This window comes from Xiphophorus couchianus, chromosome 5 (assembly GCF_001444195.1).
Source record: "Xiphophorus couchianus chromosome 5, X_couchianus-1.0, whole genome shotgun sequence".
Taxonomy (NCBI): Eukaryota; Metazoa; Chordata; class Actinopteri; order Cyprinodontiformes; family Poeciliidae; genus Xiphophorus; species Xiphophorus couchianus.
Genome location: NC_040232.1, coordinates 39,582,476 through 39,601,537, shown reverse-complemented (window position 1 = coordinate 39,601,537; position 19,062 = coordinate 39,582,476). Strand labels below are relative to the sequence as shown.

The window sequence follows — 19,062 nt, the reverse complement described above, 5'->3', positions numbered from 1 at the left end:
TGGTACCACCAAAAATCCCCAAAAAGAAAAGTACAGTCCAGATCTCACCGGGAGCGTTTCTCTTTCCCCTCGGTGGCGTCCTCTCGCACTGGCGGCGTCCACTTGCACCGGGCGCGGTTTCCTGGGTGCAAACTCCGATCCAGTTCCTAAAATACCATCTGTGGCACAGGGCGATCTTTGATAGCTGTTTTTGATGTCTTTCCTTTGATTTTTACTAGTTTTAAACGATCAGATAAGTCAAAACTCCCGCTGCACAGATCCCACGGTCAGCGTCTTCCTCCCCGCTTGCGCCTCTCGAGCCGACGCACACGCCCCTTTTTTAATTACCAATTCGTTGCACACACACCTGAACATATCAGGATTTACCCGAAATCAGTTATAAACAGTGGAAAATTGAATACTTTTTAACAATGAAATCACAGCAACTGTTCTACACGACAGGTTGATACATTTACTTTTTAATGTATTTATTTAGGAAAAAACAAACATACTGGTTATGTTACAAAGAACAATGTTAACGGAGTCGTTTCCACATTCTTGTCAACCATTTCCCACTTTTGGATCACCAGGGAAATGACTTTCCACTAGGAAGGCTGCAATTCATCCTCTTATTTAAAATGAATTATTAGAATTATTTAAAGTAATGGTGGAGGAAATTGTTATTTTAGGCACTAAAAGGGTTTTAAATTTGGTTTGTAAAACAGCTTGGTTGAAGATTTCTGCAGATAAACAACCTTACGTTTAACAAACATATAGAATATGTACCGTACTTTCTGGAAGGCATGTCTGTAGCTTTAGTAAATGACATTTGGGATTTTTTTTCATAATGTGTTGTCAGTATTGCTTATGAGGAGTTAAACATGGACAAAGATTTAATTTATGTGGACCCAATATTTTATAGAAGGTAACAGTTTGGAAATAATATAATATTGAAAAATTGTGCTCTTCCATCAATCAATACAATTCTAAAGAATATTGGTGGAGAAATTATCTTAACTTTCTCTTTAATAAGTTCATACTTTGACAAATGTATTTTCTATTTGATCAATATGATTTCAATAAGAAAGTCTGGGTAAACTCAGGTGAGGATGAGACACAGAAATCCACCTTTGTACTATGTAAAAAACCAAAAGATGATGTTCCAAAATATTCAACTGAAATATTGCTGTTCATTAACATTAACAAAAAATAGTCTTAAATGCTCTTTGTCAAATCAAACTGCTACAAACGACGGCATACATAGGCTTAGCCTTGCGTGATATACAGTCAGACAGCCTGTTGTTTTCAGTTGTCCACGTCTGCTGAGCTGAGGGAGCGTTTCTGTAGCTTTAGTTTGATTGGCTCCAGAGGTCCCATCAGGCCCTCAGGGTGCATCCTCAGAGGGATCTTGGGAAATAAAGAAAAGAAGTCAAGTAGGTCCTTTTCTATCTTTCTGTAGTATGTACTTTCACATTTCTTACTGTATATTTTTGAAAGAAAACTACTTTGGTAATAATACCTCAGTTTCGTCACAGACCAGGAAGCTGTAGTTCTGCAAAACTTTCACCAAGGCCAGTTTGATCATTACCAGAGCAAATCGCATCCCCAGACAGTTCCGTGGTCCGATCCCAAATGGCAGGTAAGTGTACGGGTTGATGCTCTGTTTGTTCTCCTTACTAAATCTTAAAAAACAGCACAAAAAGAGAATGATTCATAAAGTAGTGTGACACTTTTAACTGCTTGGCTGTGTGTTTTATCATTTTATCATTAGGAATGTACAAACCCATTGTGGCAAATGTTGGTCAATAATGACATATAATGCTGGACTCTTCTCATTATGTGTTGATTTATATTTGATGTCTTTTTTTGGTATGTTTTATTGTTTCTTACTTATTTTTTATGTCTTTTTATATTCACATACTTGATGTGAATATCAAGTATGGGATTTATTCATGTCTCCATCAGGGACTTGAATAAATCTGAAATCTGAAATCAAATAAAACTCAAAAGTATGATTGTGTGTTTTTTGTTATTGTCCTAAACAAATTTCATAAATTCCCAAGTTGATCCTTGAGAATTTGTGAAATTTGATTTGTTTGTTTTTATTTTTAAGCAATTAAACTCTAAATTAATAAACACTGGGCCTACAGTCCAGTGCCTTGTCAATAGATAAGAGAGAACTTAGAAAAGTTTTAAATTGCAGGTGCAGATGTTTGCTTTCTAGCAATTTGTGACAAGGGCATTTTTATTTTCACTACAGTATTTACTGAGAGCTTTATTATTTTTTCCGCCAGCACGAAGTCACTGTTAATCAAGCTGGGAAATGACTCTTTACTGCTAATCTTTTCAACACTATTAACCCCAGGCCTCTAACACAGGACAGTGTAAACAACGAGATCACTTTGAAAAACTTTTGTATTGACTTTAATTATCTTTTATCTCTTATATGCATTGATTATGACTGTTTACTAATTGTGGGAGATTTCAAAGATTAACAAGTTGTCAATATACTTGAAAATTCTGGTCTAATTCAGCTTGTTAAACAACACAATCGATGATACAAGCTGGCTAATTAAATAAACTTATTTTAGTGATTGTTGAATTTTGAAAAAGAAAAATCTAAGATAAGTTTTGACAGGCAAAAAAATTGATTTTAATCACCATCAAGTCAATTCCTATGGGCTATTATATGAAATCTTGGCAAACAGAAGACTAACTGAAGGATGCTGTCAGCAATGACGTTGCCTTGATGTGGTACTTGGTTTCCTCCACTTTCATAATCTTAAGAATCTACCTTACAATTTTCTGTCATGGTCAGGTAAAATCATTTGACAGAAAACTATTAAAATGCTGAAAAAGTCCAAATTACTGAAAATCCTTTGTTTTGTTAAATAAGACTTCTTAAAATTACTACAAGATATGGAAACAAATAAGGGGTTTAAAACCTTCTACACCACTGCAGCAAGGTCTAACGTGACTAAAAGTACTCAGTAAGAGTTTACAGTGTAAATCTCAGCACTGGTCAGCTCACCGCTCTGGTTTGAACTCCTCTGGATCTGGCCACAACTCTGGGTCACGGTGCAGAGCATAAACTGGAATCATAACAATCATGTTCTTGGGGATTGTGATTCCTTTGATCTTCACAGTTTCTTTAGTCATTCTCTCCAGACGTGCAGCTGGAGGGTAGAGCCTGCAAAAACACAGAGGTTTTTACCTTAAATTCCTTTACAAAACACAAAAATAAAACATGTTACCTCAAACACTCATCCACCACACTCCCGAGGTACCCCATCTGCATCAGACTTTCATACTGGATGGGACCCTGAGGAATTAAAACATGGTATTTTTTATTTATTTTGTATGCATTGTAATCTTTGATGGTTTGCCAGAAATGTTGGTTGTACCTTCTCTGGAAAAGTTGAGTCTATTTCCTGCTGCAGATGTTTCATCACTTCAGGATTCCTTGCCAATGTGTATGCTAAGAAACTAAGAGTGGTGGCACTAGTTTCATACCCAGCAAAGATAAGCATTGTGACTTGGGATAGGATCTCATGATCATTAAGACCTATTGGAATGGATAAGAGGGGAATCAGTTAAAGGTACATTAACACTGGTGATGATATTGTGTAAGAATCAAGTTTGTATCTAAGAGTATAATTAAATCCTTGTATAATTACTGTACCTTGATTCTCCATTACTTTTTTGAGATTTTTTGTTTGATAGTTGATAAAATACTGAAGAATATCTGCCATATTCTAAAAATGGATCAGAAAGTACAAACACATAATTTTATGTTACCAAAATAAAAAGTTTAAAGTTTCAGGATTTATTTTTAAATATTTGTTGACAATCTGTGAAAAACAATTGAGCTCCTCTGCTTTCTACCAGTGATTCCAGAGCTAACTAGAAATAACTAATCAGAGCTAGGAGGAGGCTCTTAGTGCTGCTAATCACCCTTCATGTTGTTCTGCTCATCCCCCTACCATCCTTTCTCTTTGCTACTCTGTGGTTAACAGAGCCTGTTGTGAATGTTAAGGCTAGTTAGCAAGGCTAGTTATCTGCTACCAATGATAGCAGATAAACGGTTTTCCTGTCACAGTAAGTTGTTTTTCTGCCTTTACATGAAAAACACTAAGACCCTCCTCCTGGCTCTGATTGGTTGTTTTTGACTGGGAGTTGTGCATTTCTACAGATGGAAATAGTAATTCATGCAGGAGGGGGAGGAGATCTATCTTTTCACAGATCTGTCTCATAGCATATAGTCATGACATTGTAACAGTTTAAAGAAGTTACATACTGTAGCTTTAACTGAACATAGTTCATTAAATGGACATATCAGACAAAATCCACCTTTTCAGCCCTTAAATAAATTTTTTCAGTGCTGTAAGTGCCTAGGAGTACAAAAAAAAAAAAGTAATTTAATCTCTCCGGTGCTGCGTAGATATCTTTATATTCTTTTTAGGTTATATCTTCCAGTCTTTTCATTTTTCTCTATTGCCTATAACATTTTTGTGGCTATGACGTCACCACATTTGCTGTAAAACTGCTAAACATGGTCATGACTTCTGGCTAATCAATTTTGTGAATCCGCCATTTTTTTTATCACAGTGATTTTGTGGTCCAAGTTGCAATATGCGGAAGTTGCAAAGTAAATAAGTCAAAACGTTTGGCTCTAGTGTGTATTCCTTATATTGTCCACCCTGCATCAGAGGCTCTTCACAGTGTCTGGTTAAAGTCTGTGGAGCTACAATAACGAGGAATTCAGACCAAAGCAATGCAGTCCTACTTTATGTAGACCATAATTGAGTGATTTACATGTGAAAAGGAAGGATTTAAAGCATAATATATCCACTTTAAACAATCTACAGGTACATTTGTGAACATTCAGGACTAGCACCAGTGTGTTTTTGACAAACCTTTCTTGCGCTCTCATTCCGTTCTGCTCTTATTTTCTCCACAACTGTTCTAAAGAAAGAAGTAGAGGACTTGGGGAATAGTGAAACACCAAGGAGCTCCAGCAGAGGAAGAAAGAAAGGAAAAAACCCTGAGGGAGCATGGGAAACACACGGTTTTAATGCTGGATAATGCAGTTTTAATGGACAAAAAGGTGAAATCAAACAGCAATACCTTGAAACAAGAAAAGAGGCACAGGAAATCTAAAAAGCTTCGAAGCATGTGTAATGAAGGGATTTGAAGGCTCGTTGATTGAGTCCAGGTCCACACTAAATAAACAGCTCCCCATCACATCCATGCTGAAGGGTCCAAAAATGCTAGAATACACACCAGATACAGCCACGTGGTTCAGGTTACCAGCCTGTATGTAAATGTGTTCAACACTAGGAGATTGCATGCAGTTTGGCACCTCAAATACAAAACATAATGCAAAAAAATTTCAATATAATGGAAATGTGACAGAAATGATAACCAGAACATCATCAATAAATATTTCAGTAATGTAAAATCCAAATATCTAAAGTAAAGGCTTATAGCTATGTCCAAATTAGAGTGTCTGACATAATCTAATGATTAAATGCATCAATATTGTCTTATTTATTGTACTTTCAAGATTTTTGGTTATTGAAGGTAAATTCCAGTTATCTGTTTTGTCTCAGTTATCTTCACAACAATCCATCCAATTTGCAGTAATAACCCCAAATCATGTCCCACAGGGGAAGCAGCTACTGTTACAGTTGTTCTCCTGTGTTTTAAGCTAAATTGTTCTTAAAAATATATGCATATGTTTATTGTACACTAAACAATAAATATATATAGAGATGAAACTTTTCTGTCATATAATTTGCTCTGGATTACTTACTCTTTTATAATAATAACTTTATTGTTTTCCACCTTAGATTGTAAGCCAACAACCATCTTATGGGAATGATGCTGCATTATATTGAACATCTAAAGGCAGAAGAGGAGAGAATATTCATACAGTGAGTGAAGATGTTTGTATGCGTACATTTCCAACCAGATGTTTATGTTTCCATACATTATGGACATGAACATCACACAAATATTGGGCTCTTTATGATTTGAACATTTGCTGTTCTTTTTTGGGTGCACTGATAAAACACCAAATAAATGTAAGTTATTTTTTATAATTCATACATGGACAGGGATATATATAAATATTTCAGATATCAATATCTAAAAGTCGTGGGGAAATCACAAGCTTCTAACAGATTTGTATGTTTTTCAGCTGATGTGATAAATGTAAAAAAAAAGTTTTTGAGTCATGTATTTTGTATTTTTTTTAGAAAGTATATTCTGTCTGTGCCTGCATCAATCTGCATGTTTGCTTTCAATTAAGGAGTTCGCTGTTCTCCACCAATCAGCATTGGTTGTACAGAGAGGTTCCCGGACAATAAACTGACATGTGTTGCTTCTTTCCCTGCTACCAGGAGCCTTTTTTACACAGAAAAGCTCACTTTATAGTGGACAGTGAAACTAGTGTCCCAATTGTTTTCAGTTCATGAATGGCTTGAGTCTGGGTGGTTATTGGATTGTTCCTCATCATCCTGAAGTTTTTTTTTTCTTTTTCATCTATGGGGGATAGTTGGAGGAACTTCCATGTGTTATTTCCAACAAGAAGCAAGGCCAGAAAGCCCGAAGCCCATGTTTGTTGGCTTCAAAAAGCATGGAGGAGCTTAGGCGTATTTAAATGTTTTTGAAAATGTGTGAGTGACACTAACTCCACAATGCACTATGTTTATATTTGTACGCCCAATGATTGCTTTTGAAAAACGATAAAGTTGCATAATATACAATTATTCACTTTAAACCAGAAGTGTTTATTCCATAACTGAGAGTCCAAATTTAATATGATGTCAGTTTTATGAGCTTATGTAAACCTCTGACCTGAACTGTCCTACCTCTTTTATATGCCCAGAGGTGAATGAAGGAGTAACTTGGTTACGAATTCGTCTCCACTGATCATCTTCAGCAATGTTCACTGCATCATAGAGGTCCCCATTCAGGCGGAAGTTCTAACAAAAATAAAACAGGTTTATTTGTGATTTTAGGCTCAATGAAAAACTATAAGACCAAAAACCTGAAACTGCTTTTAATATTAGAGAAGAGAGATGGGAGTTCAAACACTTGTTCCTTTCGCTGTTTATCTTGTGTGTCCTTACTCTTCGGTTGGTAAAGTATGTGAAGCACTCCTTAACAAGGATGATTTTGAGCATTTCAGGATCCATCACAGCCAGCATGGGCCTCCTGAGCTCATACAAGCTGAAGAATAATACGCATCACACATGTATCATTAACTGCTGGGCAGTTTGGCATAAAACCTTGGAGATTTCTGACTTCCCAAATATTAATGTTTAGGAAATACAGAGACAATACTAAAATAGATGCTATTGTGGTTGTAAATAAAAATAAGTTTGGACCCACCCCCATACTCTTCCATACTTTTTAGCACATTCATTGTCATCCAAGTAGTACACCTGAAAAACAAAACATCTTTTTAGTAATTTCTACTTACTATCAGACTTAAATGTAGATGGTGAAAACATAAAACACCCCTTATTTATTCATGTCATACTATATAATTACCAGGTTATGCCTCCCAACTGTCCCCCAATACATGGTTGGCTTGGGTCCCCTGACCCCCAACTTCTCAAACACTCCATATGTCCAGTGGCCATACCTGGACAGGATGCAGTACAGCAAGTGTAACTTATTTTCATGGCAATAACATGAAAACATGTTTCTTTTGAAGAGTATTGATATTCAGAGTGAGCACAACTTATTTGATCACAAAAATACTTACAAAACAAATATGGAGATAAATGATATCAGGAGAAACCATGTTTCAGAGGAGAAGAAAGGAAAATAGTCCATGACTGATGTGGCCGATCCAAAGTCTGTTGAGCTCAGGTTGTTGTTTTTTATTGTACTTTGAATTCGACTGCAGGCAGCAATCATCTATTGGTGCCCGCAGTCCGTTAAGGGAGGGTTTATTCCCTCCCTTCAGAGTTACGTAACTGGTCACCCTCTGGCCTCATTTGGCTCTCCAGAAAAACAATAAAAGCAGTTTCTGCTTCTCATAAATCCAATAACATGACTGGGCATGTCTGAATGAGTACAGCAGAAAACTAGAAATCCTAAAAACAAACTGAGGAAAAATGGCATTAAAAACAGATTTTCTCTTTTTTTCCAGCATATACACAGTGAAACTGTTGAAAGTGGCCCTCATAATTTAGATTGTATTCAGAGATCTCACAAAATACACAACAAAGTAAATAATAGCATGTATTGTAATATAACTTTGAAGTAGTAGACATTCTCCAATGGAGCAGTAATGATTCAAGCCTGAGATGTATATAGGATACGACATTCTCATGAGAGGAGATTAGTAATATTACCTTGACAATATTCCCTTGACACACCTCGCTACTATTGGTTTAACTTTCACACACTTCATCTTGCGCAACAGATCAGTGCAGCAGGAGATAAAAGGTACAGGTGGTGACACTCGGTGTCACAGAGACAGATACTTCCACTGAGAGGACAGATGGGTTACTTCTTGTACTTCTCCGCTGAGACATGGACTCTGCTGGTTGCCTTTGTCACACTCCTCCTTGTGTGAGTGTTAATGAATGAGTATTGATCTATTTATTTCTTTCAGTTATTTGAATCTGAAACTGACATTTGTTCTATTCTCTTCCGCTCAGAATTTACTGCTTTTGTCTTTACTTCACACATAATTTTTCAGCCTTATTTATCCACAGGTATGCCTACTGGCCTTATGGAACTTTCAAGAAATTAGGTATCTCCGGTCCTAAACCTGTCCCATTTTTTGGGACAATGCTGAATTATCGAAGGGTATGTATAACACTTTTTAAACCGCACTTATAGTATAAAAAGTAGATCATGTTAACATCTTAATCAAAGATATTACATTGTGGATCTTTTTCAGAAGTCCTTGCAGCCTTTGTATTTTTATTTTTATTTTTTGAAAATCTAAAAGGATAAATGCTGATTTAAATGTACAAGATTTCTACACTTCGTGAACCTCTAAACATTCTCAACTTCATGTCCTTATTGCTCATTATTGTTTCACGCTTGGGTAAAATGCTGTAATTGTATTGGTAGTAATGAGAGTATTAACCTGTTCTACAATCATTGTCCTATTACTTTTATTGGGTAATAAAGGACAGTCATTTCCCTTATTCAGCTAAAGAAAACAAGTTGAAAGCTGTTCACCCTGTATGTCCTGTCCTAATAAAGAAAAAACAAACACTTTAAAAATCAGACATTGTTAGTCTGCTTGATGTGATCCAAATTTATGCCCAACAATCCTAATAAAACGTTTCTGCCACATTTAGACATTTTTAGAAGTCTGAGCATAGTCATGTTGTAATCCTTTCTGTTTAAAACCACACTACTGCAATTTATCAAGATGAAAGATAAACTGTTTCTGTTTTCCCTTTGCAACTAAGAGATGAGTCTCCTGATTATGTTGTCGAGCCACATCTGACTGTTGCAAACTGCTTGAAATTTCAAGATGTAAAAACTATCAACTCACAATTTAAAGTAAAAGTCTAAGTATTTTAATTTCTTCTGTAAGCTAAACTATAGAAGATCCTGTTAATCTGTGCAACAGAGATTTGGTTCTGGTTCAGATTTTCAGGAATATCATCCATCTGAACTCTTCTGATATACTGTCTAACTAAAGATATGAGTAAATAATTTTTTATATTAACATAAATATAATACAATTTATTCTCGCACATACATTTCTTAAATAAGATTTTATTTTGAATTATCCAAGTGACCCTAAGAATACTGTTAATTGAATGAGAGTTTTAATAAACAACATTGACTAATGTAAAAGAAAAGAAACTTGAAAACTCGTATGAAAAGTGAAACTCAGAAAAGGGAAGTAGTTTAGGAATCACAATGTGAAGTTTCTGTTATTGTGCAACATACAGGACTAATGTTCCAGTGTGAATGCCAGGAGTTTAGTTCCGTGAAATAGTTCTATATTATATTTTACATCTTTATTTTAAATGCAGCTCTTTTATGTAATTTTTTATATATATGCAGTGTTCTATGTAGTTTTTCTTGTTTAGTTTGCAAATGAAGGCTAAAGGGAAAAGTTTTGGCAGAAATAATCAAACTAAAAGTGCAACTTGAACTAATTTCCACGTAAACTCACTTCTTGCTGGTTCTTCTTGTTACTTCCCTGATTGTTCCTGGTTCATGTGATTTTGTTTTTTAGTTCTGCTCTGGCTCCCTGTGGTCCTTGTGATTGTTGTATGCTTTTGCTCTTCATTATTTATTTCTAAACTGCTCCCTGTCTCTGTCTCACTGGAATTGGGGGATCCTCACCACTAGACATGATCACATAGTCTAGGTAGATTAGTCCAATACAGACAGATATGCAGTTCAGTTTAACTCTAATTTATAAAATATATATTTTTTAAATTTATTGAATCAGAATTATGTAAATTAGCTTCTATGAACAACATTCAATAAGATGATTCATTATTTATTAATTCATTTAGCTGAAAATTGTATAAAATGTGTTCTCTAAATTATCTTATATTTCTGATGTAACATTATTTTTGTAATTAGGGGTTCTTCAACTTCGATCAAGAGTGCTATAGGAAATATGGGAAAATATGGGGGTGAGTTTTCATGTTGTAACTGTCATTGAAGAATAGACACAATAAACCAATGATTTGTTTCAGCTTAAATTGTTTGTTTCATTCTAATCTTTCAGTATTTATGATGGCCGCCAGCCCGTGTTGTGTGTTGCAGATCCTGAAATCATAAAGGCCATTCTGGTTAAGGAATGCTACTCTTTCTTCACCAACCGCAGAGTATGCAGTTACTGCTCTACAATCCATATGAAGTCATAGTGATTTGCTTTTCATTTAGTTCTCACCAGCTGCCGTTTTATTATGTTAGAATTTCCGTCTGAATGGGCCCCTGTATGATGCTGTATCCATTGCTGAAGATGACCAATGGAAAAGGATCCGTAGTGTCCTGTCTCCTTCCTTCACCTCTGGGAGACTGAAGGAGGTGAGCTTCTCCACCTTCTCTACATCTTTCAACTTTTACAGCAATTTGACATGAACATACTGCTTCCTCCAAATATATTGGCACTGCTGGTAAAAAGGTATAGAAAGCTTTGAAATGAATTCACCTTTTATTAGAAATAGCATGTTCACATCGTAAAGAAACACAAAAAAGTAGATTGCGTTTTTTCTGTGGAGAAACCCAAAGAAACATGCAATTAGTATACAACTCTGATAAATTCTATAGACTAAATTTAATGGAGAATATTGTTTTGATATCTTAGATTTATTTAGTAAGCAGAATGTCTAAGCCTTTTTAATTAGTACTCCTTCTCTCCTTTTGGTATTAGTATTGCATGACACACTGAAGTAAGCCAGTTGTTTATCTATATATGTCAGGAAATGGCAACAAGATCAAAGCAATCTCATTTACTAGACAGGAAAACTAGTAGAACAACTGGAGAAAGTAAACCATGAGAGGACTCGGGATTCTGGGTGATTTGCTCGGATCAGCTGATCAAAATGATCAGCTTCAAAACCAGATTCTTTTTAAGTACAAATATATTTACAGTCAATGCAATCTAATCCCATAAACAGATTGAGATTCAATCACATACATTGCAGTTCGATTCGGATATAAAACGATGTAATCAAGTATTATTTATTATGCCAAATGGCTGAAAGTTTTCAAAGGAAACCCAACAGACTGTTATGAGTCTCTGACTTTGCAGCAATCCCTGAATAAACATATTGCAACAGCAAATTGCATCTTGATATAACGTTGCATACATGCTCAAGTTATCAGGATTTAGTCTAATATATTTTGAACTTTAATTTCAAACCAGAACATTTTCCATTTTTATTTGTGTGTGGTAATGTTTTTTTTTGTCTCTATGTGTGCATTAGATGTTTGAAGTCATGAAGAGTCATTCTGCTAACCTGATCCGCAGCATGAAGAAAAAGGCAGACAAGGGAGAAGCATTAGAACTGAAGGAGTAGGACGTTTTATAAAGTTGTTCCACAAGATGCTTAAATTCACCTCTATCAATGCCAATACATTTTAAACATATTTGTGTTTGTTTATAGATTCTTTGGATCATACAGCATGGACGTCGTAACCAGTACAGCCTTCAGTGTAGATATAGATTCACTGAACAACCCTTCAGACCCATTTGTGACAAACATCAAGAAGATGCTGAAGTTTGACTTTTTAAACCCCCTCTTCCTTGCTGTTGGTAAAGTATAAAGAAAGAACAAACACAAGGTTAATGATATGTGGCTCCAATAACAGTCCAATTCATTCCTCAATCCTTAGAAGACATGGAAACTGGATGTTTTATATTAGTTTACAAGTTCATGGTTTAGTTATTCATAATAATAAAGAATTCTGTCACTTTAAAAAAAAACAGAACCTTTAGGTTCATGGGCATCATTTACTCTTTCAGCTTTATGCTTTTAAATAGAATATAATTTTGTTAAATCTCAATCTATTAATGTTGTAACAGACAAAATAGTTCCTGACCTTCCTTGTCCAGTAGTATTATAATTGTTGTTACTTTAATTTCAGCTTTCTTCCCCTTCCTCGGCCCCATATTTGAAAAGTTAGAATTTTCTTTTTTCCCCAAATCTGTGACCGACTTCTTTTATGCTTCTCTGGAGAAGATTAAGTCAAACCGTGAGACCAGCCAGCAAAAGGTACAGTCAGATATGATGGGATTTTTTTCCCGCATTTCAGTCTCTTTTTATCAGCAGGCTTAGAAATGGGATCTGATCTGCTCTTATTTACTTGCAGAGTCGAGTAGATTTTCTCCAACTAATGATTGATTCTCAAAAGAACAATGGGTTGCAAACGGACAAAAGTGAGACGTACTTCAAACACTCACAATATCACACAGCTACACATCTTACTATTATGAACCATGTTGTATTTTCTGCAGGATTAAGTGACCATGAGATCCTTTCTCAATCCATGATTTTCATTTTTGCTGGTTATGAAACAAGCAGCAGTTCTCTCTCTTTCTTGGCTTACAATCTGGCCACGAACCCAGAGGTCATGAGAAAGCTCCAGGAGGAGATTGATTCCACCTTCCCCAACAAGGTACATATGCCAAATATAGAATATGTAAAGCATTTAGGTCTTTAGAAATCAGGTATTTAACTGGAATAAATGCCTGATGAGCCATCTAACAAATGCTGATTTAAAACTAAAAGTTCCCCATTTTTAAATAGATTTTTTTAGTACACCCGCTTGGTATGATTTAACTTTTGAATGATATCCTAACTTATTCAGACTGGCCTATAGAACTGCAGTATGACCTGGTAAACAGCCTGCTTGTGTTTGTGTAGGCTCCTGTTCAGTATCAGCCTCTGATGGAGATGGACTACTTGGACAGTGTCATCAATGAGTCTCTCCGCTTGTTCCCCATTGCCGCACGTTTGGAGCGTGTGGCCAAAGCATCTGTGGAGATAAATGGCCTTGTGATTCCAAAAGACATGGTTATCCTGGTCCCCACATGGCCTCTGCACCGGGACCCTGAGATATGGCCAGAACCAGAGAAATTCAAACCTGAGAGGTAAGAAGGAATGAACAACTACCACTAAATAAGGAAGAAAAATGCACATTGCTGCGTATCATCTGCAGAAGTCTGCTGTTAGTATGAATACTTTTGGTTACATATTTATGTGTATATTGTATTTTTTGCATCAGATTCAGCAAGAAAAACAAGGAGGACATTGATCCATACACATACATGCCTTTTGGGTTAGGGCCAAGGAACTGCATTGGGATGAGGTTTGCTCTAGTGGTGATGAAACTGGCAGTGGTGGAGATCCTGCAGCAGTACAGCTTCTCTGTGTGTAGAGAGACTGAGGTGAGATTACAGATTAACTCTGCATATTGCTCCTCTTTCAGGCTGCATGAGGAAGCTTATGGGTAGGTTTTTAGTGTTACGTAACAATATGACACTTATTTTTGTCCATCCAAAGTTTGAAGACTCTGCTTAACACTGAGCTTTGCACAGTAATTCATACTGATCTTCATTTCATTGTCTCTTGTTCTTTTACTATAAGGTTTCTCTAGACTAGTATAGCTTTTTTTCTTTTCTTTTTTTTTACAATGTTTGAATTAAATGGCCAAGCTGTTCTTTGCATTGCTTATTCAGTTCACACATTTTTCTCTCTGCACATTGAATTTCCTACCAGATCCCATTTGAGATGGATGTCCAGGGTTTGCTGGCACCCAAAAGACCCATCCAGCTGAAGCTGATCCCTCGATCCTAACCTTCCAGCTGAAGAAATATTTTTAAATCAAATTGTGAAGTTTATTTTCTGAAATTTATATTCCCTTCCCATAAATGAATTTGTTGTATAATGATACATCTTATATAGCGCTTATAATACAACTTAATCAATGAGCTTTATTTTCTGTCCCTGTTTTTCTATATGTAATAATGTATATTAGGATATATATGATTTTTCCAGCTTATGAAATATATCTAAATCAAATTGTAATGTTTATTTGGTGAAGTTTACATTCCTTTCCTATAACTGAATTTTTCAGTTAAGCCTATAGCATTGTAAGTTCCTTTTTCTTTATATGCTGAACTGAGAGAAAAATATTTTTAAACTGTGTTGCCAATAAACAGTGTACAGGTGTACTTTAGACTGATCACAGTAAAATACCACTGCATTGTGCTGCTTTAGAACACAGCACAATGCCACAGATGTTGCAATTGGCAAACTGACTGCAGGAATGTCAACTACAGCTATTGCTTGTGAATTTAATGTTCATTCCTCTAACACAAGTTCACACATTCCTGTCCAAAGGCATTTCAGAGAATTTGGTAGTACATTCAACTGACCACACAATTGCAGACCACATGTATCCACACCAGCCCAAGACCTTCACATCCAACATGTTCACCTCCAAGATCATCTGACATCAGCCACCCGGATAGCTGCACAATCTGCCAGGTTATCAGCTTGACTGTATCTGACTTGAGTGGGAAAATTCTCATATTTGATAGCCTCCTGGGTCTGGACATACGTCAGACAGCATGTGTGGCATTGTGTTGGTCAATGGTTTGCTGATGTCAATCTTGTGAACATCAGCAAACATTTGCTGCACAGTCATGTTGGAAGAGGAAGTAGCCAGCTCCAAACTGTTCCCACAAAGCTGGGAGAGTGGAATTGTCTAAAATGTCTTGGTATACGTAGTTCCTTTCACTGGAACTAAGGGGCCAAGCCCAGCTCCTGAAATTCATTGGAATTCACTGAGCTCCTGAGATTTACCCATTCTTTCACAAATGTAAAAACAGTTTGCAACCCTAGGTGCTTCATTTTATACACATCTGGCCCTAGAACGAATGGGAACACTTATGATTTTTAATGAGTGAGCAAATACTTTTGGCAATATAGTGTATAAAAATATTTTATTTATCCCTGAGTTCAGGATTTCTGTTTAATTATGCCTACTCACAAATCTTGTGAGAGACTCATGCAGCTTTATTATCTTAACTTTGTCATAGTTTAATAAAGACTGGAATATGTTTCAAATCTGTGTTTTTTTATATAGTTTTGAGGTTACATCAGGTTAGTTTAATGACATCCCCAACTTCTCAAATGGCCACAGTGTGGCCATACCTGGACCTGATGCAGTACAGCAAGTGTAACTTATTTTCATGGCAATAACATTTTGATGAATATATTTTGAAGAGTATTGATATTCAGAGTGAGCACAACTTATTTGATCACAAAAATACTTACAAAACAAATATGGAGATAAATGAGATAAGAAGAAACCATGTTTCAGTTTAAAAAAAACCAAAAGGTCCATGACTGATATGGCATATCCAAAGTCTGTTGAGCTCAGGGGGGTGGGTTGGGGAGGGTTGTACTTTGAATTCAACTGTGGGCACCAATCATCTATTCCCTCCTTTAAGAGTTACATAACTGGTCACTCTCTGGCATCATTTGATTTTCCAGGAAAAACAATAAAAGCAGTTTCTGCTACTCATAAATCCAATAGCATGACTGGGCATGTCTGAATGAGTACAGCAGAAAACTAGAAATCTTAAAAACAAACTGAGAAAAAGTGGCATTAAAAACAGATGTTCTGCTTTTCTCCAGCATATACACAGTAAAACTGTTGAAAGTGGCCCTCATAATTTAGATTGTATTCAGAGATCTCACAAAAGACAAAACAAAGGCACATGTAGACAGACAGACAGTAACCCAACCTCCATTATTATTATTATTATTATTGTTGTTGTTGTTGTTGTTGTTATTATTATTATTATTATTATTATTATAGTCAACCCCACCTCTCGCCAAAAACGTTCGCTGGAGATAGGTGTCAGGTCTAAATACCTATTAGAGACAATTTAAACAAACACAGGAAAGACAAGAGAGTTAGATTCTTTGTTTCTCGCGAGGAGAACGGACAGAGATGTGCTTTCAGTTACAAATCTCCTACCGCTCTGAAAAACACATCTCCCGCTCCTCTGTTTTATTGATTTTAGGAACCCTGCCACACGGGGCGCTGCAACTCTAAAATGGTGGAGGGGAAAACAATTCACATAGTTGCAGCGCTAAATGATAATCACTAACTAAACACATGTTATCTACAATCTAAATCCTTCTTGCTCCAGGCACGGCGTCGAATGGGACACGTTGTATAGCTTCAAAGCAACGAAGAACAAAGCAGAGTTCTTTGCAGGACTATAAAACTCAGCTGGGAACTACTAACACCTCTATCTCCCAGAGATTCCTGCAGGGTAACAAATGCTAAGAATAGCTGACACCTCTCTCTCACAAAGGAGGCCTTTAGGAAAGAATCAAACTTATTTAACACACAGAAACATCACTTAAAATAGAAGGAAAAGAGTAAAAGCATATAATTTAACATTATCTAAATGTAACTACAAGGCTACATGATACAACGAATATTTGATAATTACTAAAAATACAATTTATCCAACAGTTCCCTCCTGTTTATCGAATATTTGTTCCATGCCCCTTATCCCTCTAAAAACAGTCACTTCAAATGATTTTCAACTGGGAGTTCATGTTTTGGAAAGCAAACATGTATACACTCAGAGGTCACATCCAGTCCAAAAGCCAGGATCTGGATACCTGTCAGAAGAATCCTCATCAGAGTATTCTTTGTCAACATTAGGTTTTTTTTTTCTCTAATAAAGGATACATCTGTGCCATCTGGTCCTCCATGGGTGAAATCGCTGTGGTAATGAGACGGTTAAACAAAGAACGCAGGCACGGAACAAAACAACATCCACACAAGGTCAAAATTGCAGCAAAAACTGCAATTGATAGATACTAAGACAGAGGACACAAGGTTTCTATACTTCCCAAAGGCATCCATCCATGCATCCCACATGGAAGTATCCACTCCAGAGTGTTCCTTCATTTTGCCATTAAGAGTACGAAGCCCTGTAATGGCCTTCGTCAAGCTCCCATCAGCCGCTGTATTATTTTGGTAAAAACGTGCAACATCTTTCTCCAAAAATCATGCACACCCCTCCTTTCTCAGCCAGCAGCATATCAAGAGCTATGCGGTTCTGAAAAGCCATCAGTGAAGTTGCAGCCAGCTGTTCATGGACTGCCTCGAAACCAGCCTGTGTCCAGTTGCCCAGTCTTTGTACATTGTAATGGATGCAATTTATTCCGTCTACGTTTTTGTTTATCGTGCACCAACAACAAATTGTAGATTCAAAACCAGCCCCAACGTGATCAACTAATTTATATTCATCAGGCACTCCACGAGGGACTCCGATGGCATCGATGTATGTCGGATCAGTATCTGTAGTTTTCCATGTCACTTCACGTTTCTGTAAGTGTTGCCTCTTCTGAAACAAAACACTAGACAAAGAGAGTATTAGATCTTCAGCAGATGTAGGATAGACAGATACAGGTAATAACAGAGAAACTAAAGCACAAAACCCTGTTACTTTTCGAGGTAATCTATCAAAAAGTCTGTCATCACCACACCACCACCATACATCTGCTCGAGAAATAGGGTTAAAGTCATCGTTTACAGTGATTACAGTAGTACACATAGTTTTAGTAAGATTCCCTATTCTTTTCCCAGTTCCCGTTATAATTACACATGTGAAGTTAGCTGGAGCTATTTTCTTAGAAAATAAAGGTTTCTTTTCATCTGCTGCAGCAAGGGGAAATATTGCATCATAACACTATAAATTTGTCTATTAATTTCAAATTACTTTTATGTGTAGCACAGATCAGACATGTTCTTCAAAAGTTTTGTTTAAATAATATAAGTGGATAAACCCATAACATATACTCCCCCCTGATGATGCATTATTTCATCGTGCTCTTATGATTTACAAATAATTCAGTTTAAAACGTCTCAAGAATTTTAACTAATATTTGACAAAGCATGTTTACCAATTAAGACTCTGTGAAGGTTTTGCATAAACCAGCCAGAGAGACGTTGAAGAAAATTCAAAATATAGTTAATAAAGAAAATCCAAAAAATAATAAATTAGGCCCATACTGAAATCAACATAACAAAAACACAATACAGGTAGTAACAGAACGACTCAAACACAAACTGACCTAACAAGACATGAGGAGAAATTAGATAATGGCTGATCAGACCATTAACACACACTAAGGGGTAATTAAACACACAAAACCCTAACAAATACTGGTCAGAATATTACTAAATCTACAAACGAAAGAAATTAATTAGTAATATTTAACGGAACTCCCAATTCTTTTACTACTTTATTTGGCACTTGAATCATCAGATATGTTTTAGTTTCTTCTAATTTTAATTTGAACTTAAAAAACCTTTTTTTCGTTCCACTACTAAAATTGTAACTAATATTTTGTCAGGAGGCACTTTAAATGATGGGAGAGAAAGTGATCTGCATCACACCTTCCCGTTCTGTCTTGCTGAGCTACTACAAGTGGGGGTTGCTTCGCACTTAAAAATAGTGGTATGCAAAGAGGCTTCACATGTTAATTAGTTGAATCTAGTGGGGTAGCAGTTACAGCCCAGCTATGTGGC

The 19,062-nt window shown here is 36.2% G+C and overlaps 2 protein-coding genes across 4 annotated transcripts; one reads left to right on the top strand and one right to left on the bottom strand.

The window, feature by feature from the left end:
• Positions 1-993: 993 nt before the first annotated feature.
• On the bottom strand, positions 994-7,914 carry LOC114144493 (cytochrome P450 3A40-like). The gene is made up of 14 exons (XM_028017391.1): positions 7,757-7,914; positions 7,540-7,633; positions 7,378-7,430; positions 7,116-7,215; positions 6,855-6,968; positions 5,795-5,883; positions 5,107-5,249; positions 4,896-5,023; positions 3,662-3,734; positions 3,384-3,544; positions 3,234-3,301; positions 3,011-3,169; positions 1,499-1,661; positions 994-1,386 (listed from the first exon to the last, which is right to left on the bottom strand). The coding sequence occupies exons 1-14, from the start codon at positions 7,909-7,911 to the stop codon at positions 1,285-1,287; spliced, it is 1,602 nt and encodes a 533-aa protein (XP_027873192.1). The 5' UTR covers positions 7,912-7,914; the 3' UTR covers positions 994-1,284.
• A 497-nt stretch (positions 7,915-8,411) lies between these two features.
• Positions 8,412-15,448, top strand: LOC114144494 (cytochrome P450 3A30). 3 transcript variants are annotated; one of them, XM_028017394.1, is made up of 13 exons: positions 8,412-8,571; positions 8,718-8,811; positions 10,567-10,619; positions 10,715-10,814; positions 10,903-11,016; positions 11,919-12,007; positions 12,099-12,247; positions 12,580-12,707; positions 12,805-12,871; positions 12,950-13,110; positions 13,359-13,585; positions 13,720-13,882; positions 14,214-14,291. In XM_028017394.1, the coding sequence occupies exons 1-13, from the start codon at positions 8,501-8,503 to the stop codon at positions 14,289-14,291; spliced, it is 1,494 nt and encodes a 497-aa protein (XP_027873195.1). In that variant the 5' UTR covers positions 8,412-8,500. The 3 variants fall into 3 exon arrangements, with proteins under 3 accessions (XP_027873195.1, XP_027873196.1, XP_027873194.1); XM_028017395.1 differs by having other exon boundaries at positions 8,486-8,571; positions 8,702-8,811; XM_028017393.1 differs by having other exon boundaries at positions 8,501-8,571; positions 12,805-13,110; positions 14,214-15,448.
• The last annotated feature ends 3,614 nt before the right edge of the window (positions 15,449-19,062 follow it).

Bases quoted from the DNA above. Each gene is read 5' to 3' on its own strand.
- LOC114144493 (XM_028017391.1), bottom strand. From the start codon at position 7,911: ATGATTGCTGCCTGCAGTCGAATTCAAAGTACAATAAAAAACAACAAC. The intron at 7,634-7,756 runs GTAAGTATTTTT...CATCCTGTCCAG, and splicing joins TTTATCTCCATATTTGTTTT to GTATGGCCACTGGACATATG. The intron at 1,662-3,010 runs GTGAGCTGACCA...CTGTTTTTTAAG, and splicing joins GAGGAGTTCAAACCAGAGCG to ATTTAGTAAGGAGAACAAAC.
- LOC114144494 (XM_028017393.1), top strand. From the start codon at position 8,501: ATGGGTTACTTCTTGTACTTCTCCGCTGAGACATGGACTCTGCTGGTT. The intron at 8,572-8,717 runs GTGAGTGTTAAT...ATTTATCCACAG, and splicing joins TTTGTCACACTCCTCCTTGT to GTATGCCTACTGGCCTTATG. The intron at 13,883-14,213 runs GTGAGATTACAG...ATTTCCTACCAG, and splicing joins CTGTGTGTAGAGAGACTGAG to ATCCCATTTGAGATGGATGT.